A 27,215-nucleotide genomic window follows, 5' to 3' on the forward strand; every position below is an offset into this window, starting at 1 on the left:
TTAGCAGAATCCAAGAGAGAACAGCTGTCTGTTTGGGAGTCAGGATTTCAAGTTCACACTTTGTTCCACAGTTCACCCTTATCTTCCATGGAGCTACCTGTGTTGCGATGGAGTGTTGACATTCTCAATTTTCACCTTTTGCCTTGGTCTTTCCTCTCTTCCTTTCAGAGCTACAACACTAATACAAATTGGTGTTTGTGTGTGTGCTTGTATGCTGACTGGAAGTGTGCCTCTTCTGTAGATACTCTGATCCAGTGTGTGGACGCTCACGAGATAACTGTAAAGAGAGAGAAACTGTACATCTGTAGCTCTCAGTTTTTATGAGCCAGGCTTCCCCCCTCAGCATCTGTTGTGTCAGCGTGTGTGTGTAACTGTGTTACTACAGTTGTGCTTTAACCTACATTCTCTACTCCTGTCTGCTACAGAAGCTCTTAAGTGTCACACAGCAGAGACCGTGCCTAGCGATCACAAACCGTGGGGCACAAAGAGCTCCATCTCAAAAGTCTGGGAGGTTTTCATGCTCCACAGTACTTGGTCAGCTAAAGAGAAGGGAGTTTTGATTGGCTCTCATACTTAAAAACACAATGCCCCTGGCCTGCCATTCAGTTAGCTATGCCCCACTGGATCAAAGGAAGCAGTGGCACTACGGTTATTAATAGATATTTCTGAGGAAAATACCATTTAGCTGCAGATAACTCCCCCTTGTTATATTCTAATCCCAGTCTGATCTGCTGGGATGGATAAGGGATAGCTGAACATAAATATTTAAGGATGAACAGTATTCTCATCTCTTATTGTTAGTCCACTAACCAAACTCTCAGGGATGTGATTTTTTTCCGGATTAACCTGGAATTCCAGATTTTTCCGACTTGAAAATGTGACCCATGTGAATCATGCAGATCTGTAAAAAAATAAAAAAAAATATATATATAATGGTCGTGCTAGATTCTCTGTCCCTCTCGTCTGTGTGTTTCAACAACACACACACACTGGACAGCAGAGCAGGGAGTTCTTGGGTTATTGATATAACAGGATGTAAATTTCCTGTGCTTTGTGCTACAACTAAAAACAGTATTTCCATGTACAAACAAGTACATCGAAGCTCAAAGTGAGAGTACAAACACACCTAAACAGTGCATAAGTGCTCTCTCTCCTCCTGCGTATACAGCCGTTGGCAGCAGTGTTCAGGATTAGATTGGTTGCATTAATATGCAGAGATTAAGCTCTAATCCTACTGGCTGCTCAGGGAGTCTGAGAAATGTGCTTCCCCATACAGACTAAACATATAACATCTGGGTTACAGAGGTCAACAGGTCATGCTTCACAATGACATGTAATGTTGCACTGGGACATCGCTTTGCTCATTTAATCAGTTTCTATAGCCTGGGCCTTTTTAGAGGTATGGGACTGTGAAATGTCCACTACCAAATACCACTAGTGAGAGGTTTCCTGCTTCAAAATTTGTGTTTCTCGTAGCTTAGCAGTAGTACCTCTGCATTTTGTCTGCTCTGCCTCTGTGGAATGCAGGTTTGGAGCTTTGTTAATCTAAATATTGTGGCTAGTAGACATCTAAACGTTGACAGCTACATACCTTGTCTGGCATCACAACGGGCAGGTCAGACCTGATTTCTGACATGGTGAACCTCGACCACAGTGCTTCCACCTTGCCAGTGCTGTTGCTGGAACATGTGCTTCTCTGTTGTGTTGCGGTGTTTGGATTGCTGTGGGGTTTCCTCCATTTATGATCAACTGCAAGTTCAGTCTCAAAATGATACTGCACATAAATGAAATTTCCCCCAGGATAAATGCATCTTACAACGCTTTGCATCTGTGTCGAGCGGTCTGCTGTTACCCTGTGGAATTATCTTGTGTCGACGTTGCTGAAATAATTGCCTTCATTTCATATTTTCACATGCGTTTTTTTTTTTTTTTTCGACAGATGTAGAGCTGCAAAAAAGTTTCGATTGACAGAAATCTACAACTATTTTGATAATCCAATTATCGTTGGGGTCATTTTCTAAGCAAAAATGTCAAACATTTGTTGGTTTGCAGCTTCTCAGATGTGAGGATTTTCAGTTTTTCTTTGCCATACATGATGGTAAACTAAATATTTTCCAATAAACTTCTTTCACTTTTATCTTACGGACAAAAAGATTCCTTGAGAACATGATCATCAGATGTATCAATGATATAATTTTGTAAAAAAAAATTATAATTTTTCTTTTGGATTGTCTCTAATAAAGACATCCCTTATTTGTTATTGTCCTTAACTCTCTTCATCCCATCCCCACGTCTCATTTTCTATTCTATTCCATGTATAAGATCGTAATTTAACGGTGTTGTTTCAGAGCCCTGGAGACCAACAAATACAACCAGATCACAGCCACATACTACCTGCTAGCAGAGAGGATCCTGAGGGAGAAGCAGGAGAAGGAGGTCCAGCCCCGCTCCTCCAGCCCCAGCAACATCAAGGCACACTTCAGGTAAAGAATGATTCAAACCTGCAATAACAACAAGATGTAGTGACACAGCAAGCATGAAAGCATTACCATTACAGCTAATACTTAAATGAAAGAGCGACCTTTCCCATGCTGTGGCCTCTGTAGATTTCCAGGTTATTTTTAATAGCGAACTAGTGAAGAGCGTGAACAAGAAATATCACTGCTCATCATCATAATGACTATCTGAGTCATAGTATGAGCCGAGAAGGGGGTAATTGACCTACCTCGCTCCACCACCTCACACTGCAGCCCAGCCATAGGTACTTAAGACTGAGCTGCATCTCCAAAGGTTTCATTTCCATTACTGGGTTCACTGGGCCCTCCACCTGCTGGGCTCAGGAGAGATGGAGCAGAGGAAATGGGAGAGGAATCTGGCCCTTAGTCTCTCCGATTTTCCATCATTATTTTTAACTCACTGATGTTTTACATTCTTTCCATTCACTGGTGAGGAAGTTTGACTCCAGTCAACATAATGGTATAAACTAAGAAAATATAGTTTATAGTTTATCCCTTTAGTAAGTCCTTTTTTCTTTCTTGTTAAAAGGAAGAGGATAGCTAGGTGATGCACAGAGCTACAGAGGAGAGGAACAAATAAGGAAGAGACGAGAGAGAGGAGGCTTCAGCAGGGCAGCTGTGCTGGCACTCACGGCACAGTTTACATTCTTCTTCTGCAGAGGATCCTTTATATCTAAGAAATCCTTTAAAAAGCTTATTAAGCATGAAGGCAACATTTATTTTAATTTATAATTATTTTCAAGCTCAACGCTAACCTTTTCCCCAAGTACACAAAGACATGTAGGAGCACGGTGAAAAATCTTCAAGTAACACATTTTATTACATACATATTTATACTGTGTGTGTGAAGTGGAAGTCTATGGAAGTTGAAACAGATTTTTTTGACGAATTGAAAACTGATCACTCATCACAGTGATAAGTGAAAATAGACATCACAGAAAACTCTGCTGTGATTGGTGCATTTTGGCTTGTGGAATGTGGGACTTTTTAGTTTTTGAACCAGGGACGGATACGTGATGATACACCAGCAGCCCCCCAGCTAGAAGCAGCACATATTGGCATTATGGCATCCTGCCTCTAATTAAACCTGCATCTGTTCACTGCAGAGGCTCCATCCACAACCTGGAGGAGGAACTAGAATAAATGACTGTATTAGTGATATTATAAAATTAAATATGAAGTATACTGTTAGTATAATATTAATATTAATTATATTATGTTAGTATATTGATTATAATTTAATATTCATTTTAATTTCATATAATAGTAGATAGCTTACTTGTAGTAATTCCAGTTACAGCAGTTTCTTTTTTGTGTGTTCTTGTGGGTCAACATTGTCAAAGTTTGCTGTAGCACATCAGCTTTTTTAAATGTCTTGCTCTATCAAGGCTGTGATTGCTCGGTTCACAAAAAGTGACATTGATGAGCACATTAGCTTCATGAGAAGTTAAACATCAACAAAAGGCACTGATATAGCAAACATATAATATAGAGGTGGTAGATTACTGTATGTGGTAGTATTTTTAGCACACTGCTCGTAAAAATAATCTTTGCGGTTTCGCACATAGCTAATTGTAATGGCATATGCAAGCAAAATACTAAGACAAAACATAGGAGGAAACATTAGTCATCACATTTCACTGTGCCGCCTACAGACGGGCAGTGTGTACATAGCAACAGTGACTTGCGCAAACACTGTAAGTGACAAAGTTGAGTTGGTGTCTGTAGGCCTTTATGTGTACCTGCGTCATTGTGTGAATTCAGCATGTTTGACACTTCCTGATGTTTTAATAATTGAGGGGGTTTGATTATGGGCACCTCCTCTCCTCCTCATGCTTTACTTAGATACGATGGTGCTTTCCTCTCTGTTCCCTCAGTAGTGGAGCAGTAGCCCTGCAGCCTGGTGTCACTGAGCTCTGGTGAAATGAATCTTCAGCCTGCTGTGCTGTGATCCCGGTCCAGAACATAGTGACTAATGTGTTTAAGGGAGACCTCTGCTTATTGGCTCAGACTGACCCATATACCAGGGTTTGTTCCACTGCCAGGCCTACGACACACACACACTTACTAATCATTGTTTAAACGATGCTTAAAAACAAATTGCTTTCCTTACTGTCTGTAAGGACCTTATCAGATACAATGCAAGTGTGTGTGTGCGTGCATGAGGCTGAATTTGAACGCTTTTCCTCTTCGTCTTCAGTCCACACAAACTTAGCATTTTAGACATTTAGGCAGTGTAGACGAGGTCTAACACTACCAGGTCTGTTTCGCTCCTTACCAGGTCATTGCTGGATATATATGTTCTTCTTTCAGATGTCAAATAATAATTAAAGTTGTTTTTTGGCATTTGACTAAACACTTGGAAAACCAAGTGTGAATGCAGGTCCTCTCACATTTATCCTTCGTAATACGGATGTAGTCTTAGATGTTTGCGTGTGTTTGTGTGCAAACATGGAGTCAGTGAGTGCATTCAAGACAGTCGAGCTAACAGCAACGTCTCTCATGTGATTAATTGTTTTCTGACTTCTAAGTGTGCTGTCAGGGGATTGCTCGGTCTCACTGTTTGTTTCATCCCATTCCTGTCAACACAAAGCTTCCAGGAAACAATCTGCCATCTTGTTTTGTCTGCCAATTGTTTGTTTTCACTGAATACATGGATCTAATACCCATGCATGTTATTTTAGTATCATTACCAGTCCTGTCGTTATAAAGTCTTTATCTTGCATGCAGCGTTGTACAGCTCTCTAAATGTCTCCACCTTTCTTGAACAGAACTAGGTATTGTTTTAAATGATTTTTTTATTTTACTACAGTGCAAATGCAAATCCAAACTCACGTAAGTGTGGTCCTAACACAAATATACTTTATGAAATGTTTTAAAAGATAGAAAAGATGGTATTCAACGTATGTTTAGGCCAACAATCATGCCAGGAACCGTTCATCCAGTCGACTTCAAACGTGGCGCGCGTGTTGCTGCGGACCCACGAGAGTGCAGTGTCTCGTTTGGTGCGATTAGACGTTTAGAATTAATAAATATACTAGAGAAGCTTATCCGGGCTTATAGGTTCCGGTGTGGTAGTGAATTGTTGAAACAGAGTTATCGTCATCACGCAGGTTTGATATGTTAGAAACGAATGTAAAAGAGTTTCATGTTTTATCGTAAGTGCTGAATATCTAGCAGTATCTCCGCCATTGTCATGTTGTTTCATTGTTATTAACGCTGTAGGCCAGAGGTCGGCAAATAAGTTTTATAATTTAAAACAATTTTTGGTTAGCTAGTGCACAGGCCTTTCAATTGGAGGGTTGTGTGTTTGGTCCCGTGCGCGAATATATTTTTTTCCTCTTCAGCAGATGTACTACTATGAAGAGACTGTTTCACATGTTCACTATAAAGCATGTGCTGAAGTCCCGGCAATTGTTCCACATGCCATCAACCTATGGACGTTTATTTTCATTTCCCCAGCATCTTCAGGCAGAGGAAAGTCCTGCGCTTCTCATTCAGATTCTTTTGAATGTCTTTCAAAAGAGTCAAAATGCTTACCAGCTCTGAATTCAACTGCAAATGCAGCATTGCTGGAAAAAAAACACAGGTTTTTACTTTGTAGGCGCAATCACTCAAGAGGAAGTGATTATGTGAGTAAATGTTGCTGACAGCACCAGCCGCTATCAATTTATTTATTTATTTATTTATTTATTTGGCCAGCAGGCGTCTCTTGCCAAACACTGCTGTAGGTGAAACGGATCAGTTTATTAAATTTATATTTATTGATATAGTTTTTGCTCTCAAGTGTTCAGTGTCATTTGCGCTCTAATCTAAACAAATAATTAATAATCTAGGCCAAGATTCTAGTTTTATATACAGTATAAAACCTGTATCTTTCCTTCTTCCGTAACTCACAGAGACTTAATCCTGCCATAAAGCTGCTCCAGAGAACATTTCATATTAAAAAGCCTCGACAGAACTAGAAGTTATTCGGTCTTAAGTGAAATCACACAAATATACTAAAGGTGTAAATGTCATCGTAACTGTCTGCAGCGCAACAAGCGTCCTGTCACCTGTGGGAGAGGCGTAGAAGTGGTGAGTCATTTGCCCTGCGCTCGAGGCATCATTTTACAGATTTTACACAAGATCAGTTTACTCACGTAGCTGATTGGACACTTCAGACGTCCCCTGGAAAAGACTCCGATACTGGACGTGGGATCTGTGTAGCTCTTGTAAATTTGGTAGAATTAAACTGCCTTCAAAATTAAGTCATGACCTTGCACCGCCCAATAAGCATAACATGTAAGGTCGGGTAGGCAGGTCATTCAAGGCTTTGCTTCAGCTGTAAATACGACATTGTACGCAGTCACAGAATGAGAAACACTGTATTTAGTGTTTGTTATGAGTGGTGACAGGTAATGATTCTCCTATAAGCTGACACTCTTTGTGAAATGTTGTTGCAGTGTTCAGAGAAATGCTTCCATCTGTCAGCTGCTGGGTTTTCGTGATTGCTCACAGGATGGCGCGATCTCCTGCATCAGCTCAAGTTTAATGATGTTCAGCTACACCGGTTGACATTCACAGCTTTCTATCCGCTGAGCAATCGGCTTTACAAACTCTTTTCCCCACTTCTTCCAGGTCTGAGCAGAGCGTGTTTAATTGGTGCATCATTCACTATCAGTGAATGGAGGAGCTGAAAACAGATGCACAGTGTGGCCTTTGTGCAGCAGCGCTATTAGACGAGCACAAACACTGAATAAAGCAGCGCGTGGACATAAATGACCTGGAGTCAGAATCACTTCTGTCGGGCTGATTGTTAATGGGAATCAAGTCAAAGTAGAGTGCAGTCATGGCAATTTTTCTTTTTACGGGGAGATTAATATATTTATCCCACTTGGGTCAGAAAGCATGTAGTATGATATTTACATATTCCAGTGGAACAACTTCTATATATAACATCTTTGAAGTTGTGTGTTATCTCCCTCTCCTCTCCCCTCTTCCCCCTGGCAACATGTCTGTATAATAGATTAGATATAGTAGATTATACAGGCAAATACAGACACTGAGATGGTTTTTATTTGCTGATAACTTTGCACATCACTTGAAGAAGAAGAAATGACTATGCATGTTGTGTTTAAAGCAGAGTGAAGTTTCCTGCCAAAGCAAATCCAGACATAATGATCAAAGACCTGAGAATATTAAATACTCTCTGTCTTATCTGTACAGGCAGTCGTGGCCCACCAGAGTGGACATGCACCAGGACATAGAGGACAGCTTGGCAGCGTCCTCTATCTCCCACGCTGGGGGACCCCAGTCCCCGGCCCGCAGCGCAGAGAACCTGCTCAACGGTCATCGCTCCAAGGGCATGCTGGAGCTGGGCCGACGAGAGGAAACCACACTGACGGACTGTTCAGGACCGCCATCCCAGGTACGCTCATCTCCATCACACTTATCTACCACTGAGGCAAAGAAAGCGTGAGCCAGCAGAGCGACACACATCTGCCGCAGTTTTCTGAAGGAAGGTTCGGTTCTCCACATAGCGTAACTCCATAGATGTGCACAGTAGGGTCAGATTAAAACCATCCGTACAATCAGCTCACGGATGCCACCACTGTATGAAACAAGTGGGCGTGGTCCAGAGCTGCTGTTGTCCGACTGACTGACTTATTAAACAGCCCATTCACATATTGTTCCTCGCACCGTGAGTACAGTTTCTTTTAGAGTTTAAGAGATATTAGAGTTGAACTAATTCTCGTTGGCACTGAAGTACCTTGATCAGCTGTGTAATCTCTAAGTGAGCTCATGGCCGAAATGTTTTGTTAGACTTAGTCTTTGTGTATCCACAGATGAAATTTGGCTCTGTTGGTTTTAAAGTGCTCTGACACATGATTTTGAGTTTCTGCTGTTGAATCTGATACTTAAACATCCTCTTGTAATTTCTAATGCATGTGGCCGGTCTTTCACGTCATTCCAGGGAGCCTGTGCTGCCACCTCGGGCTCTGCTCCTGGGTCTACCTCTGGGACAATCAGGGCCCCCACGCCATCCACCTCAGCCGCAGCCAAGCAGCGAACCTGCCTGTTCAGGTCTGGATTCAGCTTTCGAAAGTGGAAAAAAGTCAAACCTTTCTTTGTTTTATAGCTCATTATAAACTGAATATCTTTAGGTTTTAGTCTGTTATTCAGATACAGTATTTTCTAAGACATCGCCTTGGATTCTTAGGAAATGTGATGGTTACTTTTTACTGTTTAGAGACCAAACGATAAATTGATTAATTGAGAAAATAATAGGAAGATAAATTGATAATGAAAAGAAATGTTAGTTTCAGCCCTGTTTCAAATCAAAATGGTCTAGATGATCCTGTTCTAAACTGGTAAATAAAATCTGATGAATCATGTCCCATGTTTTATCAGGGTGATGGAGGATGAGGAGGAGGAGGAAGAGCAGGACCCATCTCCCCTCCCGACCCAGGTGGTCCTGCGGCGTAAGCCGCCCTCCATCACCAACCGCCTAACCTCCAGGAAGAGTGCCCCGGTGCTCAACCAGATCTTCGAAGAGGAGGGGGAGTCGGACGACGACTTCGACATGGATGAGGGCCTGCCCCCCAAACTCAGCCGTCTCAAGATGAACATGGCCGGGAACGCCGCCAGCCTGAGCTCCGCGGCCGGCTCCTCCTCGTCCCCGGGGTCCACGCAGAAGCGCTACCACCGGCGCAAGAGCCAGGGGAGGGGGTCATCGTGTTCGAGCTCTGAGACTAGCGATGACGACTCGGAGAGCCACCGGAGGCGTCTGGACAAAGACTCAGGTTTCAGTTACAGTTGGAACAGAAGGGACAGCAGCGAGGGGCCGCCTGGTAGCTCGGGCGGCAACGGGGGAGGCAGCAGCTCAGGGCAGAGTAAACCTCCCGGAGAGGGAGGGGGAACCTCTGGTCCAGACAGGGGGAGTCCTCCTGGAGGAGGAAGCAATGGAGGAGGAGAGGGTGGTGGTGGAGGGGGTGGTGGGGGAGGAGGAGGGGGTAATAAAGGACAAGACAGCCCCTCCAGTTGTTGTAACAACAGTAGCACTACTAACCCTTCCCTCAGCTCTCTGTCCCGCTCGTCCCGCACGGTCAGCCGCGGCACCGAGCTGGTGGAGAGCCTGAAGCTGATGAGTCTGTGCCTCAGCTCCCAGCTGCAACACCACCGCGGGGGGCGGGGAGGTCGAGGAGGAAGAGGGGGGAAGTTCATCATAGACCCTGGCAGCCTCTCAGGAGGGAGCGTGAAAATCCAGGAGAAATCAGCCTGGAGGATGTGCATCGGCTCCACGGGGAGCCTGGACACCATCACCCTCCCCACCACCGCCCTGCCACGCACCCCCGCCACACAGCATCACCACCGCAAAACAGCGCCACACGGCCCCCCCGGGCTGCAGGCGGGGCCGGGCGGCAGGGACACTCACAGCAACCTGAGCACTTTGAAAAACGGCGTGCTTCAACTACCTCTGTGTGAGAAGACCATCTCTGTCAACATCCAGCGGGGCGGAGGCTCCAGGGATGGCCTGCTCTGTACCTCGGCTCCGGCCAGCTGCTGCCAGGTCATCTGAAGCTCCAACCCTCTGTGGACCATCAGCTTCCCGCCCAGCACAACCAGCTGAAAAGCAACCTTCTGCTCCCGCGTTCACCTCTCCATCTTTTCCCTCAGTCCCTCTTCAGATCATCCGTTTGAACACACTACTCCTCCTTTTAACGTGTTGCAGTGTGTCTTGTGTTTGGCTGTAGCAGAAAGCTGACCTCAACATCAACACAGCTGCCTTCTGCTGTTGTCTTAACCTCTCCTTACTGTCACAGTTTTGTTTGTCTGAGTGTATGTTGTTAATGGCTGTTTTATAACATTTATCAGTGTGTTATGTACGTTTGTTTTATGTCCACTAACTGCCCTTCGGATTAGTGGAACTCATTGTCTTACTAACAATATGCTGGTTTTAGAACATATTCAAATGAGGAGGGTTGGATTTGATGGTCACAGAGTAAAATGTTTTAATGGTATGAGCATAGAGTCCAAATTTCTGAGAAAAAGTCACAAACCATAGTAGTAAGGGACAAAAGTCGTAATACTATAATAATAAATAAGTTATTTAACAAATTCTATTACTTCACAAATATTAATAATTTAAGATAAAGCTGTGATTTTACAAAAAAAGCTCAAGGTGTAGTTTTGTGAGGGAAAAGTCATAACATTTCAGGAATAAAGTCTTAATAAAATGAGATTACAGACAAGAAATACTCATTCTTCTAAAATTCTTCTCATGAAAGTTGTGACTGTTCCACTAATATGACTTTTTCTAGTTAAACTATAACTTAAATTTTTTATTTGTTTTTACCACAACTTTGTTCTCAAAAATATCTCTTGAAATGTCAGATATTTCCCCCTCCTTCCTCCACCTCGAACCTCTGCTCCCCTCTGAATGTTAGCTAGCCGCTGGATTATGAAGTGGAATACATGTACCAGGCGCCTTTTGACCACTTCTGTCAAGGTTTTAATTTTGTCTCCACTTTGCACTCAGACAATCTGTTTTATTAGCTTTTTAAAAACTTTTTTTTTTTTTTTTTACTTGAATGAATTCAGCTCCATTTATTCACAATTGCAACATATTATCTATCAAAACCCCTTTAAATTTGTCTGTAGAGGCAACACCGTTTTAGCTTAATAAATGGGACAGCAAGAGAGAACCCGGTGGGTTAGGGTGTGCACTCCTCTGTGGCAGCAAACAGGTGATAATATTGATACTGTAGCAAGATAATTGAAATGTTACTGCTGACCATTTATTTAAAATGAGGTATTCTTATTTTTTTATTCCTGTTTTAAATGTGTTGCTGTAGTTGCTGAAAGAGAACATTAGTTGTGTCTGGCTCTCTGTAGAAACAAACACACTACCAATATCCGTTCTGATTTGACCTCTGCTGGCTTCTTGCAGTCTCACCTGCGCCCACATGTCGCCCCAAAGCTGACTGCACATGTGGGCGCAGCGTGTTGACTCGTGTATCAAGTATGTATATACAGTATGTTTAAAAGTAAAGTTTATTTTTAAAACTTGTACATTTTTTGAGCGACCTGCTGTTTTCAAATGTCGACAGGGGGTCTGTGTGAAGTCTCACTGGTTAGAATAAGTGCGCGTGCACCAGGTAAATCAGTAGGAAGTCACCTGTGCAAGAGAAAAGGCTCATGACTTACAGCTTTAAAAAGAGGCAGCCAAGAGATGGACGTATGAAAGACGGGAAAGGGGAAATGGGGAAATTCTTTAAGGGCATTGGCAATAAGCTATACTGTGTGTTGCAGCTATCTGTACAGAAACATTTTCATTAGTTTAATATTTTGAATTCCAAACGTGCAGCCTTACAGCGGCCTCGTTGGACTGAAAAGAAAAAAAAAGGAAAGCTATGTTTTAAATATTTTTTTCCTCTCTCTTTGGTTGTTGTCTGAGTTTTCTTTTAAAAACCAAATGTAAATAGAGTTGTAAATATGGTGCTCTTTATCTAGAACAGCAGAGTGAACCCTTTGGTGCATAGCTGTACAGTAATCTAGCCTTATGATGATTAGTAATACTGTATGGGTGTCTCAGCTAAAAATATGGCCGTGTGAGGAAAAACGACACGATTCTGTTCATACCGTCAGGTCTCTTTGACTGTTGTCTTACTCAGCTGTATCCAGGTGAATGACGTGCATGTGTTTCAGTGTTTGACATTCAATGACACAGAGGAGAGAGAATCAGCCACAGAAATGTTACTGGACCAAAAAGCAAATGGAAAGAAAAGAAAATGAAAAAATAAACACGAGTAGGAACCGACAGAGATATTCAGTGTATTATTCTGTAGTTGAAACCTGTTGTCAGAAGTTACATATAGCTATGGTAATATCCAAAAATAAAATGTGGAATACTGTCTCATCTCGTCTTCTGGGTCTTTCTTGACTATATTTTTTTGTTTTGTTTTTCTGAGACTGGGTGAGACGAATGATCCTCTAATGCTGGAATTATTCTCCAACACTGAAGTGAAGATCTGACTGATTTTTCGGCACGTTAGCAGCGTGACTCTGTGTATGTATATGTCACAACTTTGGTTCAAACTATCTACCTGCCAACTATTGGATGGGGATTGTTATGTTTGGTACAAACATTCATGTCCCCCTCAAGATGAATTTTGGTGATCCCTGAACTTTTCACTCAGCACCATCAGTTAAAACGTTTAAATACCTGCATAACAAATGAAATTCCCATCAGCCTCAGCTGTATGGTACTCTGTTTAGGGCTAATTAGAAAATGTTAGCATGCTAACGCGTTAAAAACTGAAGATGTGACCATGGTAAATATTATATTAGCATTGTCCACTTTTTCTGCCACTTGGGGGCAGCAAAAACACGCCGCAAACACAACACTGACATATCACCTTTATAAGCTGACATGAGTAACATGTTAGCAAAAAGTTGCCTACTGACTCATCCAGCAGACACAGAGAAACATTATCATTCCTTTGGAGTTGTGTTTGTGTCCACCTGATGAATATCAGTTCAATATTCACTCTCCTTTTTAGTAGTTTTGGTACTACTGAGATAAGTGTTGGTCCTTAAGCTGCTAAATGTTCACCAGCTAGTCTCTAATGGTGTCTGTCTGCTGTTTGCTGCAAGTTGAGGGCCTTAAAAACCTCAAAACAATGAGCTGACTGATGCTATGAAAGCGCTATGGGGAGCTGCAGAATTTGGCGACAAACTTCTATCTTCATTACAAGCTTGGTCATGCGATCCACTGCTAATTAAAAATGATGAATAATCTATTGCTGCAGCTTTAAAACACTAAATTCTGCTCTGAACATGTGCTCAAGATACGGTCAGCCATGTAGGTCAGAGACTCGAGGCTGTGATCCAGGTCATAGGAGGTGCTGAAAAGCAGTCACTGGTGATTAACATGCTACGTGAAACCTTATGCTTGGTACACTTAGCCTCGCCACTCAAGTAACCCACAAGCCTCCTGACCAGATGGCACGGCCCGAGTTTACAAGAGAGTTGATCTTTCTATGAACTCGCCTCTTAATTTCCTCACACAAACACGGTGGAGCTTCAACTAGAAACTAAAAAGAGTGGTTCAACTGACAGTGTGAAGCATGTTTCAGGCACTGAAATCCAATAATGCTACAAACATACAGCTGGACACACATTTCATTTCCTTTGTTATACGTTTATTTAAAATGCAGACAGCCTCTAAGGTTTCAGTATACTTTATTCTCCACCACAGTTTCAATACATTAGGTAACGTAAATACCAGTGGACTGCGTGTGTGGAGCATATAAAAACAATTATTTGGACAGGCATTGCATTTCAAGGCACCAGGGGTGGTTTTCACTTCAAGTCATATTCATCTACACTGCAAGTAACAAACTTTGATAGTTATAGGATTATACCCTGGTCATGCCACACATCAATGTTTGTCATGATCTCTTGTCTATGGGAGCAAAAAAAAAAGAAGTATTTGAATTAATTCACTAATGTTGTTGAAATTTAAATACCACTTATTTTTAGCATTAAATGTTTTACTTTGGAAATCCATCTATATGAATGTATGTGGTTTTAAATCCCAGAAGGGAAAACTCAGATTCATAAATTCTGACAGAAAACACTATGTTCGGGTTTCCAGTCACTTTTCTTCTTGGGTCACATGACTAACCTTTTTTATCTTGACTTCTGATTTGAGTAACTTGATGTTTTAATTTAAGTTTTGACTTTTTGATCTGAAAATGACCAACACAGACTAAGCACACAGACTGACATATGAATATCTGAATATGTGAGCCCTTCAATAAAACTCTTATTTCTAAGAGGGGAATTCAGACACATAATTGCAGATAGATGGTTTTCAAAGTAAGAAATATTTCAGCGATATTTAAATGTTTAACATTTAGTACAAATTAAATTTCACTGCTTCATTATTTGCTTCCATACTTGGACTAAAGAACTTAAGATGAGAATATGTTGATCAATTACAAGCAGCTCTAATACAGAAAGATAGTCAGCATCAGTTGTTTACTGTCATTTAAGCCAGTAGGTTATTAGAAGGAGTCTTTGGTAAAATGGTGAGTTTGTTTTCTGTGTATGAACCATCACCCTGTAGGATTATAACTCATTAGTAATCATAAATGTAGGTGGGGAAGTTTTAAAGGGTGTGTATAATCCCAATCCACAGTACTGTTTAAACCCAACCCAAAGTGACTTCAGTGGCTGAAGAACAGAACACACATAACAGGACAGAAACTACTTTCATGGATATAACAGCAATATTTGCTACAGTATAGTCATAATACAGCATTCTTCTGTGATTGGCTTTTGTCCCATGTACACCCCCCCATAATAAAACCCCTTTACAGTAACAAGAGACCAACACAGTTCATCTGGTCTGTTCATCCGCTCTTGGAAAAGTTTACCACAGTTTGCCCCATTTTTACTTCGGTGAAGGGGGTGAGTAGTGAGGATACTGCAGATCAATAGCACACCCCTGCATAAAAATCTTAGCGTGTCGGTGTAAACAACAGTGGGATCTGTTAAAGCTGGGTGAAGCCGGCGGCCCATCAGTATCTGTAGGCCCTCCTCTCCTCCTCACTGGATGGTCTTACTGAGCTCCGGGGCTTCAAGCATTTTCTGAAACACAGTTGGCAAACAGCAACACATTCATTTGGATTTGCTTCTCTACAGAAAGCTGCTGCGCGCGTTTGTGTTCTAGGTGTAATTTATTTAAAAGGATCTGAGAGAAGTTGGCATCCATCCTGCTTTGTAAGCTGGGCATTTTATTGGAATAAGAAGCAGAAACCCACCTTCCCACCAACCTTCTGGATGAATGTGATAATGTGCAAGTAGCCGAGGAGGGAGTTTGTGTGTGTCCCTGCACTATTTACAAGACAACGCCAACAGCTTAGCCGTTTGTCTCATCGGTCACCTTAAAGGGTTATTCCGGTTTATCACAATTTGAGTCTCATTATTGTAGTTTCTGCCCTCATCTGTCTCTTTAGTAACATCAAGTAAACTGCTGAGATCATCGCCAAAAAGGAGTCAGACGGGAGCAAAAAACACAACCAGTCAGGCAGGTTGTACACAAACACAATATACACAATTCATGAACAACCCATTGCTAATACAGGCGGGGAGCGGCGGGAGCACAGCTCAGTGTTGTTGTTTGCAAACTCAATGAGAGCCAAATGTTTATACTGGGAGACAAAGGTGAATAAAAGGACTTCTGTGCTGCCTGAACTACCGCAGGCTCCATGACTGTGAGGACAAGAATCACAATCATCTAGTCATGCATATAGTTTTGAGATGAGAGGGATGGAATAGTGTGTGTAGTGCTCAAAGCAGTGAAAAATGACATGCAGTGTATGAAAATCTCAATGTACGAAAAAAAACCCAGCAGAAAGCTGGTTAGTCTTCATTGGAATGATTTTCCAACTAACACAAAGTGGTAAACAAGAAAAGAGTTTGTTTTTTTTTGGGGTACAGATGTTGAGATATGTCTGAATTGAGAAGTGGAGACGGGCAGAAAAATCCATCACATGCATTATAAATGATGAGTTTTCTTTGTTCATTTCTCAAAGGCTGTGTGCGGCCTACCCTCGAGGAGCAGAGTTTGGAAAACGGCATTACATGGGAGCAGGGCAGCGGGTCTGGACAGTCTCTGGCGGATGGAGGCTCTCTGCATCACACAGACACACACAGGAACGGCAGGCAGGGCTCGTTTGTAGCGCTCTGCTGACAGCACATAACTCAGGGAGGATCATGGGTCATCAGAAGCAGGAGAGCGGAGCTCAGCGCCATCGATGAGAGCTGTAGTTACACTGGAAGCAAAAACCTGATCCTGGAACCCATATCGGATTGTTGCACAGCTGTCCAAACACTGGAAGTCTGTCCGCTGGGATTTTTCCACAAGGTTAGATGAGAGAGGAAAGAGCACGTCTATGTGTATAACTAAAGATGTAACTACAGTCAGTCTTTGGTTCCAGTTGGCCACGATGCTTCTCCAACAGTTGCTCTTTAATAAATTACAGTCCACGACTTTGAAGCAGCCCCTCGTCCCAAGATGCTGATCTTGGCAGAGTTACTTTTTAATCAATTAATTCCTTCATGCTTCTGGCAAAACGCAAAGCAGGCAAATTGGATGTTATTAAAGTTTCTGTCCCACAGACCCATCCACAAGGGGGTTTGTGCTGAGGCAGCCGTTTAACTTCAGAGCTGATTCTTCAGGGGCAGCAGAGGGGTTAAAGACGAACGGCCTCCCCCGGGAACAGGAAGGAGCAATTAAATCCTTTCAGCAACAAGCAGAAAGACTGCATCCTCCCTCCAGAGGAGAATCCAGAGAATTAGTGCCTTTTAATTTCCAGACATTTAATGAACAGGACATCTGCAGCCTGGATATCTCCTGTTTTCAGTGACAGTAAAGGCAGGAACAGAGACGGACCAATGACTGGTTGTTCGTGGTTCCGCAATAACTGACAGTAAACACAAGGAGGAACCCTACACTTTGGACTGGACACATTGCTTTTCTCCAACTCCACACATGAATGGGTAGGGACAATTCACCATAAATGTATTGTACCAGCAGGATATTAAAATCCACTAATGCCATTTAATAGGGGACAATTCACAATGAATGCACTGTTGCAGTTCATGTTCTGTGAATTGTCTCCTCTTAAACAGGATTTTAAACATAGTTGATTCCTGATCATTTCTTCCCATGGATCTTCTGCAGGACAGCCTCCTCATGCTGCTGAACACACAGTAAAGAGTGGGTCTGACGGAGGTTACTCCCACGGGGGCCTCCTTTACAAAGCTTGACCAGATGTAATTTTTTCTTACAGAATATCTGACTCCGCCCACACAGCCACAAAGACTTAAATGAGCTCGCGCCTTGCGTCTGCCAACGTGGTTTCACTTCTGAGAGTTTGCTGAAGCGATGAGCTCTTGCTAGCACGCCGACTTCGACATGATGGCGTGTGTGTGTGTGTGTGTGTGTGTGTGTGAACAGGAGGCGCTGAACCCTGCCCGCGGTGAAAGGACAGAAGCAGCGTGCCCGTAAATGACACCAAATCATGGCAGTATAGTTTCCTCTGTTGGCTTAAAAAGCTTATAAAGCTAGGGAAAGTTTTATGAAGTGCATCCACATTTTGGCAAATTCCACGATCCATTTTTATTCTCAAATTATCCACATCACGGAGATCACAGGGCCCTACACTGGGTGATTCATTTAACTTTAGTTTGACACTTTTCATTGATTAATACGTTTCAGCTGGATTTTACCGACAAAAGTTTGCATCTCTGCATGTTCGTTAAAGGGTCTTTGAGGGAGCTTCTTTATCCATATCGAGGGTCTAAGGACAGAGGGTGTTGTCTGCTGTAAAGACGGGAAAGCTCATTTAGGCAAATGTGTGATTTTGGGCTGAAGAAATGAAACAATAAAATGCAGTAAAAGACAGATTTTCTTTTTTTACCTATGTCCCAAAAGTTATTGCTATCACAGCAGCAACAGCACAGGCTGGCAGAGCTGTGTGGTTTGAGTGGTGGGGACTACACAATAAGGTCTATGAATTTAAAGATCAGTATTGTGAATAAACATTACTGATGTTTTTAATTACAGGCAAGTGGTGCTGAAACGATCAATAGATTAATTCATCATCAGCTCCAGCGGAGGGGCGTCTCGGGAGCCAGAGCTACTCTCTGCTCAACATGTCCTGCTAACTGTCCTGATATGTCGGTACTGATCAGAGAGGAGAGGAAGCAGAGTTTTTACACAGCCCCATTTCATCTGTCATGCAAACGGACAAACCAGGGGCTTCAAACGGGCGTGTTCATCCTCCAGCAGAGTCTTCGTTTCTTTGCACATGTGAACACAAACACACGGACATGCAACAAGCACGTTAGGCACTTCTGCACACACACTCATGCACCTGCTGTAGGCCTGGGCTTATTTAACCCTCTGGAGTGTGGGGGTAACTCACTGGGATTACAGTACTCCATGTCAGCGTTAGTAAGGCCACAATATAGACTATTAAAGTGATCCTCTGTTAGGCCTGTGTGCGTGTGTGTGTGTATGAGACATACTACAGTGCCAAACTGTAATGACTCGTCCACTTGTGGAGCATGAAGGGTGTGTGTGAGTCTTCGTCCCTGTCTGACCGCTGACTGCGCAGAACACTTTGTGTGTCGGATGGGGGATTGTTCCTTTAACACTGCAGCACCACAGCCCTGTCTTTCAACCTCCACTCGGATGATGGCAGAAGCCTCCTTCGTCTGACTTTCCAACAATCCAAACATTGCAGGGCTGCAACTAACGTGTATGATAATTATCCATTTAATCTGTGGATTGTTTTCACGATTTAATCAATTGTTTGGTTTATTTAATGTTAGAAAATTGTGAAAATGCTCATCACAGCTTCCAATAACCCAAGGAGACGCCAGCAAATGACTTGTTTAGTCTGACAGTTGGTTAAAAACCAAGATATTCGGTTTATTCAGGTTTATCACTTATGACAACAACAAGGAGCTATTTTTAACTACCGAAATGAAAATTCCTGGCCGAGGCCGAAAATAATGAAAAGCTTTCCCGAATACTGAACAAGTAAATTTTTTCCATTATTTTTTTTTTTTTGCCATGTGCCATTTGCAAATGTGCTTTTTACTCTGTGTTTCCCACAGGATTTGGAGAGATCATGGTGGGTGGGGTCCAAGGCCCAAGTAAATTACATGTCCATTTACTTTTAATGTTTTATAATTTCTGTGAATATGATCCAATTAATCTTATTTCCATCCTGTATAGACACCTTATTTTGAAAACCAGACGTTTTCACATGCGTATCCTCACGCTAAATTCATCAAGTCCGACCCGGTTTGATAAATAATGTTGTACGTGTTTCTCAGATCGCGTAACATGAAGACTTCACAGCCTCTCTTCAGGTTAGACTCTCATACTGCAACACTAGAGACAAACTGACCGGATAAATTCGCTAACCTGCTTGTCAGCTCGCACTCGTCCGTTTCAGTGGACTTACCATAAAGTCTTGAATACATGTGCACTCCAAATTTACAAACAACAACAAGGATGATTACAATAAACACCATTCTGGCCACCATTTTACTCCAGCATCTGCATCAACCAGGACAACCAGTAGTTTAAAATAGAAAAACAATGAAGAACAGTTTTTGTTAGACAAACAAACACGTGCAGGCTCTCATTAATATTTGGTAAGAGGAGGCCAATGGAAGGGAGCTGGAGTCAGTGTTTTGAAGCCAACAGATGTATCATAAGATTTCTGGCAGAGACACCCCGGGGGCCGTGGATTCCCCATTTGTGTCAGACGTTCATGTAACTTCACTCTCTTTCCAACCAAGAGGGCATTGTGTCCCAATTTGTAATGTGCAGCAGAAATCCATTAAATAACCTCGCCTAAGCTAACCAGTCCTGCTATATGGAGACGTTCGTTTCTTCACTATCTCACTTGTTTCTTAAAATGTTCACTCACAGCTACTATAATATTCAACACTATGACCCGCAGCTTCTGCAGCCTTATATCCGCAGCTGCAACAGAGAACCAACACAGTAAACACCGGGTCGCACGCGTACAACGTTTTGCATTCACGGGGGATGACATCAAATGGAAAGTTCTCCGCTGTATCTGTTTCTCTGTCTCACAAAGTCAGGGTTAAGGTGTGAAATGACCTTGCGCTGTGCCCGTTCATTCTGCTGTGATTGATCTGATGAGATGGCGGCACAGAGGGAGGTGACTTGGAGCTTGAGAAGTGCTGCCAAGAAAGTCACTTGTGCGTCTCATCAAGTGTCTCCTGTGGGAACGTGAGTGTGTCACCACTTTGTCCTGCTGTGACTGTGTCTGCACGTCAGCGCCCAGTGTCAAAGAGCACCCGGGCTGCTGTGAGGGGACAGTGCTAACTGCTGCTCCACCGTGCCGCCTACCTCCAGTCACTGTAATCCTGATAAACTGAATGCTTTCATCTCCATTCACGTGCACATCTGTAGTTCCTTCTTATAGTCAACAGATACCCACACCAACATTGTGTTGGTTCATCTCTCAATACTTTCTCACTTCCTGTCTGTGGCTCTCCGCTCCAAGCCCAGCGGTTCCTACTGAAGACACAAACATGGCTCACAAATTTACACTTTCACTTTCCTACAACAGCAATTTTTAATCAAACTTTACTCAGACCGGAGAATTTTCAGCAGTGGATTAATACACACCTTTGTGTTCTAGTTAGTGTTTACGACAACAGGGCGGTGTGTGTGCGACTGAGTCATAATAAACTACAGTGTGTGTGTTCTAGGTAATGAAGGAACATGTCAGCCAGTGCAACAAAAACTATTAAAAACACATCAGGAAGCCCCTGGTGTGTTTTTAATGGCTTGTGGACAACAATGGAGCTCTATAGCACAGAGGAAGAAGAGATTTTAGGCTTTGGATACACACACAATACATGTTAGTGGGATCAGCTCATTGTTTGTTTTGCTCCATTCATGGGAATTGTTGAGAGTAACACACATCCAGAACACTGCACCATATTTTGACCAACATCAAGGGCTACCTAGGCTTTAAATGAACCCATTGTTCAGCTACTTTTTAATTTTATTTTTTTAACCTTTATTTTATTAGAAAGTAGCCCCGTTTTGTTGTCAACACAGACAAATGAGACCCTAATGTCAACTTCCACACAGATCTACAACTGTTGCATGACTGTTGCAGCCGTGTTGCACAGCACAGCTGTCAACAACGCGTCACCAGAGCAGTGACCACTGTGGCAGAAATAAAATGGGAATGCTCTAACATTAAATTAGATGCTGAAAACATCTTTCTAAAGGAAAACTGTCCATGACCAACATGAGGGGTGGTTGAGGGAATGTGACAGAGATGTTAGATGAGATAACATAGCCTACAGTAGGTGGTGTTACACTTTGCAGCAGAGGATGATCCTGGACAGAGATCTGCATGAAGACACTCAGTCAGCTGTCAGTCAGCTGAGAACATGTTCCAACATCTACTGAACTGCAGATGGTGCTGTGCTGAAATATGCCAATGAAAATCTAAAAATAAAAACCTTCTCAGTAAATTTGGAGCCATGATGATGATGTGGTAAATATGGTAAATTTTATTTTTGCTTTAGGTTTGTTTGAGTTGCATATTTTTTAGTTTAGTAAATGTTTGTATCATCAGTTCACTCCAAATTATTAGTTTTTTATTAAGGTGTTAGTTAAAACTCTTAAATCTGGACCACTCACAAGTTTCATTTGTTCCTAAGAGAAAATTCTAAATATGAAAAAATTGATCAATGCCACGAATTCTGGTAAATCACTCGAAGGGGAACCCTGTGCTCGTCATCCCCTCTCTCCCTCCCCTGCCCTCCATCACAAATAATGATGCAGAAACACCAATAATAATAATAATAATAATATTTAATAAATGAATCTGAACGTACAGCGTTGAGGATCATCACTCCTCCCCTGTATGCGGTGTGCACTTGTAGTGCTGTCCTGCATTATGTGTGTGTTATGCATTATGTAACGCTTTTTACAGCTAAACTAGTCTGAAACTAAATGACATCTTCAAAACTGCAACAATTGTGTTATCTCTGCTTCTTCTAACCAAGCATCAGTCTCCCGGACTGATCCCCACTATGTCTGTCTACTTCAGTCAGTAGATGGTAATGCTTTGCCTTAAGTAGCAGTCTAACTACCTTTATGTAGCTCCGACTTAGTCTGAAGGCTTTGCTGCCTGTCTGCCTGTGTTTTTGAGGCTCAGGTCAAACAGAGTGTCAACCGCTGCAAACAGGGACGATTGACAAGGTAGAAAAAAACATTTAAAACCCAGGGTGTGTATATTTCATTTTGATTAACTTATACAGTAGGTCAGGTGTGATGAGGTTAAGTATTAGCCATGCTGACTGTTAAAATCACCCATAACTGCTTTTAATCTTGGTTGTGCCCGGGGAAAAGATGATCTTGCTAAATATCCAAACTTCAATCCAAACAGAACACATGTTAGATCACAGATCTAAAAAAAAAAAAACCCAAACCAAAAGCATTTAATAATGTCACTCCAGTCTTAAAACCAGTACCATCCAAACTCACAGATCCGGAGCTACTCACCCTCCGTGGAGCTGCCTCTGCAGGACCAAGAGACCACAGAACAACACCCATCAAACCAAACATCACTGGCTGAAATACCAGAAAGACCAAAGAACTCAGCAGTCCACGGCAAGTCTTTCATCACGTCTGCAGTCTGACCAGGACTGGAAATGAACATGAACAGGTTACTGTATACAAGCTGTGGTTTTATTGCCTGCAAAAATGTGAACCCGTGACCTTCAGTGGTAAAGATACCAGAAATCACTTGATTTCCATGTGTAAACTGCTGAAGGACGGTTGCTATGTCCTTCTTGGGGACGGGGGAAACTCGATGTAACCCTGTAAAATATCTGCACACTGAGCAGCAGCAGAAGTATGACAAAAAACCCCACGAGAAAAATGATGAACCAAAAGCCAAACAGCTCATCAGAGAAGCACTCAGCCCCGTCAGTCCACATCAAACAAATGGCTATGGTGCCGAGCAAGCTAATGCTTTACTGTGGAGCCATATCAATACTATTAACATAACGCACACCATTTGTCTTCAGCAAAGTGGTCTGGGACAGGCTTTAAGAGCCCATTTTTAATGCTAAATGGGCGGCTATGGACCAGCATGTTGTAATGGACACACACGGGAGATCTCCACTCTGTCTACATAGTGTGGGGAGGCTGGTAGTTTGGCTAGGGACTTATTACAGCCTCAACAAGGCCACAAAACGTGCGTGTGTGAGCCCTAATGTATGCTCGAGTAAATCACCATATAACAAATGGAATGGTGAAATCTAATAACGTACACTAGGGCTGGAAAACATCTGCAACATTTATATCTCAAAAGGATTGAATGTAATGTTCTTCTCCAACAGCTTCTGAACTAAACTTTCTAACTCAATGCCCACAAATGGTCTCCATGACGGGTGTTCAATTAGAGATTGTACTGAATGCAGGCCCTATAATCATTTTCATTTTAGAACAAGGAAAGACAAATGCAGGTTTGCAACGTTAAGCTGTTCAAGTATGACGATGCTTTAATAGGTTTGTTCTGTGAGAACTAAAGCGGTGATGTTTGAGCCCGGGTGTCTAAGTTGGAAGGATGATGTGAATCTAGCTCGCCTGCTCACTGAGGTCAATAAAACAAAGGAAGATCATTTTAAATCCCGCAGGTCCATTGCCATCTTTCTCAATTTGTGGTTAGTCTGTGGAGATGCGCCAAGACCCGCCTGCCCTTCCCCTTCCACTGACCCTGAGTTAGGATAATATTTCCAACTGGGCCGTATTCTTTTAAAGTCTCCTTCCTCACAGTTTTTACTCATTCACAAAAAGAGACTCCCTCTTTTGGCTTGATGACGGACTTTAGCCTGGATTGAAGCGAGGGTGATAAATAAAATGGCTGCAGAAGAAATCTATTCTTCGCAAACAGATGTTTTAAAGCTGCGTGTATCCAGTGAAACCATGTCATCTATTTTAAAACATCACAATGTATAAACCAAAAAATACTGTAATGTCATTTATTCCAACACACACACACAGTTTATGTATTAAAGTCACCGCACCTTGTAAGTAATTTAGTCATTAAGTGATCAGGACTGGATAACAATGCTGATGAGGTCGGCATGGACGCACAATCAGCAGTGCAGTTCACAGCTTAGACGTGTCCTACTGCTGTGCATCAGTGACAGGATTACAGTCAAACTCTCAGTGTCTCTGGGATCTGACTACCTGCTTTCTTTCTGTGTGTGCTCCGGCCGTTGCCATCCTGGCAGTGCCCGACTCTGGTTAATCCGAAAATGGGCAAAGAGGTGGAGCTGAGACGGGACGAATGAAGCCTGGTTGTTGAACTGTAAGCTTCAATTTAATTTAAATGTGTGAGTTATATAAAAATTCACCCCCCACACAGTTATCATGAACATGGAGTTTAGCTTCAGAGACCAAAACAGTTTTTTGTCACTGTAGACATGTTTATTTCCGCTGTAAAGTTTCAGCATTTAAACCACAGACTGCATCATGCGGGTGTAGGCGGACTGACTCTCTTTTAGAGTCAGCCTCAAGTGGTCATTTGATGAACAGCAGTTTTTGGCACTCCCGCATTTGCTTAATTGTTCCACCCCAGAGGTTGCTGCGTGGTGTCGATGTGAATGGCGGGCTTTAACTGTAATTAATATAACATGCTCTGACTCCTTATTTTACTTGTTTACTGACTTGTAACGATCGTTATTGAAATTTTGTGAAGGTTCAGATGGGATTAAACAGATTTTCCCAGCCTCTTTGTACCCAGGAATCAAACAGTTTGCTGACACTGTTCTGTGCAGTTTACAGACAACAGGCCCCTCTGGTGGCGAGGACAAGACAGAACACACTTAAAGCTGCTCATTATGCAAATTAAAAACCTGAAAAGTATTTTTCTGATGAATATTTATATAACTTACCCATAGAAATTATATCAGGGCTTAATTTATGCATTATTAAGGGCGAGGCCGCTTTGAGTGGTGGTGCTGCTACAGGAGGCTAACCACTAGGTGGTTGTCTGCTAGCTCCACCTACGCTCCACTTCCATGAGTTAGGCATGTCAGGCCCTGCCAAGATGGCGACTTCTAGAGCCAGCAACACTGAAGTTCACAATCGTTCTTTAGAAACCTATGGGTGACGTCACGTCCATGTTTATATAGTTAATGGTTCCTAAGTTTATGTCGCAGGACAGTTAGTAAAGATTTAACTTGCCGAGTGATGACAAGGCAGAAAAGAACTGTTATTAGCGTGATGGTTTGTCTTGCTCTCTCTCTTTATACAATGGATCAAGGAGGCGATGACGTGTTTTCAAACTGAAATTCACTTTAAATGGATCACAAAATAGAATCTTGTTTACCTTTATTGATTATGTGGACCAATCTTTCTAGCACCTTGATTGCTAATTGCATTGAAAAGTAAAAAAGACATTCTGACCTTCTCTTTTTACATTTTGAGTTCATATTTATTTTCATTTTATTTATTTTTGCTCAAGGATTATGTTATATATACTGTTTATTTCTGCCTTTATCCTCAAGTCTTTGCCATCCCCACATATAAAATAAAGTCTCCACTGCAATATGACAGGCTTGCTCTCTCACTAAAACGTATGAATGTTCCTCTCAACATAAAGAGTCTGCAATAATTTCTCTTTGTTAAAGCTCGTCTGCGTCCATGCAGAGACTATATAGTCGGGATTTTACCTTTTTCTTGAGGGCCTCCAGTGATTCAAACTCCAGCCGGGCCTGTTTGATCTGGATGTGTTTGGGAACATCTGGGATGAGGAAGGTCAGGATGAACTTGAAGGCCAGCAGGACGTGCTGAAGTCACAGAACAACAAACACATCACAATCGATTAAAATACAATTCTTTTCAGCTTTCATTTGTATCCTTTAAAAAACAAACACAGTAAGGACAACATGGTTTGAAAGAGAGATCAAAATAACTAGATTTTTTTTTATTGGATGGTGTCCTTCGTGGGGTACTGCGCTGTAAAATCAGAAAGGACAGAATAAGAGACGGGGAACATTGGGTTAGACTGACAGCCTCTGGACAAATGTCCCTGAAACTGAATGAGGACACAAAATAAAGCAATTTGTTTGAACTGACAAGTCAGTGTCGGCATTGTACTCCAACACACTGACTTTGAAATAAAACAATGACCATGACGTTAACGTGCATATTTAATATGCGGCCTGCTGATGTCTGCGGCTTGTAGACCTCAGACACTTTGGAATACATTATTCCCTGGAAAAGCTCTGTGTCTGAATGGCAGTCTTCTTCGCTTCTTACTTGTTTGGGGGGGTCTACAACAAGTGAAACACATGATCACTTGGATTGAGGTCAGAGGAGAGGTGCAAAAAGGTGGGAGGTTTATTCAAATGAGGCAGCGCAGAGCGAGTTTTTGGGTGTTTTGGTCACATCTGCCACATCTGTTTCAGGCACATCACTCTGCTGCCAGTCTGGTGATTTTATAAACACCAACAAACTAAATACAGTTGAGCAAATGAGCAGAAATAAGGTAATAATGTTGCTGTAAAGTGCCATTTTAATTAAACACTACCACCAGATTGTGATTACATACTCATCAGAAACTCTTTAATGTAGTTAAGGTAGGGACACCTGCATTTATATATAAATAAAAATGAGTGATTCTTACAGTATCTGTTTTTCTCAGCCGCTTCATACTGTATTAAAGTTTCTCCTTCAGCTCATTAAATCCAAATCCATATTCTTGAAATACATTATGAAGTAACGATTTATGGGAGAGGCCGATTCTTTATTTGTTGAGTCGTGCATCACTGTGATTGGCTTAGCTGTTTCAGAGCATTTGGACCAGGCATGTGATTGGCTGGGAGTGTATTTATTAATCACCACAGCCTCTGATCTGCATTCACCTCATTAAGCTCTTTTGCACTTTATGTGGCCGCACATACGTGAACCAAACCGCAGGTGTGCTAGAAAACACTCACACAGTCTGCGAGCCCAAGGGCTAATATTTTGTGCTTGTCATTAAACGGCTGAACTGCACACCTCTGAATTACCAGGGCGTGTGTTTTCCAATGAGGATGACACATTCACTGACA

At 42.2% G+C, this 27,215-nt stretch overlaps 2 protein-coding genes across 5 annotated transcripts in view; one reads left to right on the forward strand and one right to left on the reverse strand.

Moving 5' to 3' along the window:
• Positions 1 to 2,348: 2,348 nt before the first annotated feature.
• On the forward strand, positions 2,349 to 12,417 carry LOC119882101 (SNF-related serine/threonine-protein kinase-like; the record flags this gene model as incomplete). Its single annotated transcript, XM_038692124.1, is given in 4 exon segments — positions 2,349 to 2,483; positions 7,725 to 7,926; positions 8,473 to 8,582; positions 8,910 to 12,417. Coding segments are annotated over 4 exon segments (1,615 nt in total), but the record flags the coding sequence as incomplete, so codon positions are not given.
• A 1,263-nt stretch (positions 12,418 to 13,680) lies between these two features.
• ano10a (anoctamin 10a) overlaps positions 13,681 to 27,215 on the reverse strand; it is a 35,977-nt gene continuing 22,442 nt past the window's right edge. For 3 of the 4 annotated variants that reach the window (XM_038692120.1, XM_038692123.1, XM_038692122.1), the window contains exons 13-15: positions 25,833 to 25,949; positions 22,651 to 22,667; positions 13,681 to 15,155 (exon numbers count right to left, since the gene is read on the reverse strand). In XM_038692120.1, coding sequence (XP_038548048.1) covers positions 15,086 to 15,155; positions 22,651 to 22,667; positions 25,833 to 25,949 — 204 coding nt within the window. In that variant the 3' untranslated portion in view covers positions 13,681 to 15,085. The remainder of the gene's footprint in view (positions 15,156 to 22,650; positions 22,668 to 25,832; positions 25,950 to 27,215) is intronic. The other variant, XM_038692121.1, reaches the window with a different exon arrangement.

The sequence above is a fragment of the Micropterus salmoides genome, unplaced genomic scaffold (assembly GCF_014851395.1).
Source record: "Micropterus salmoides isolate LMB-PRFRI ecotype aquatic unplaced genomic scaffold, ASM1485139v1 Ms_hic_scaffold_2898, whole genome shotgun sequence".
NCBI classification, from domain to species: Eukaryota; Metazoa; Chordata; class Actinopteri; order Centrarchiformes; family Centrarchidae; genus Micropterus; species Micropterus salmoides.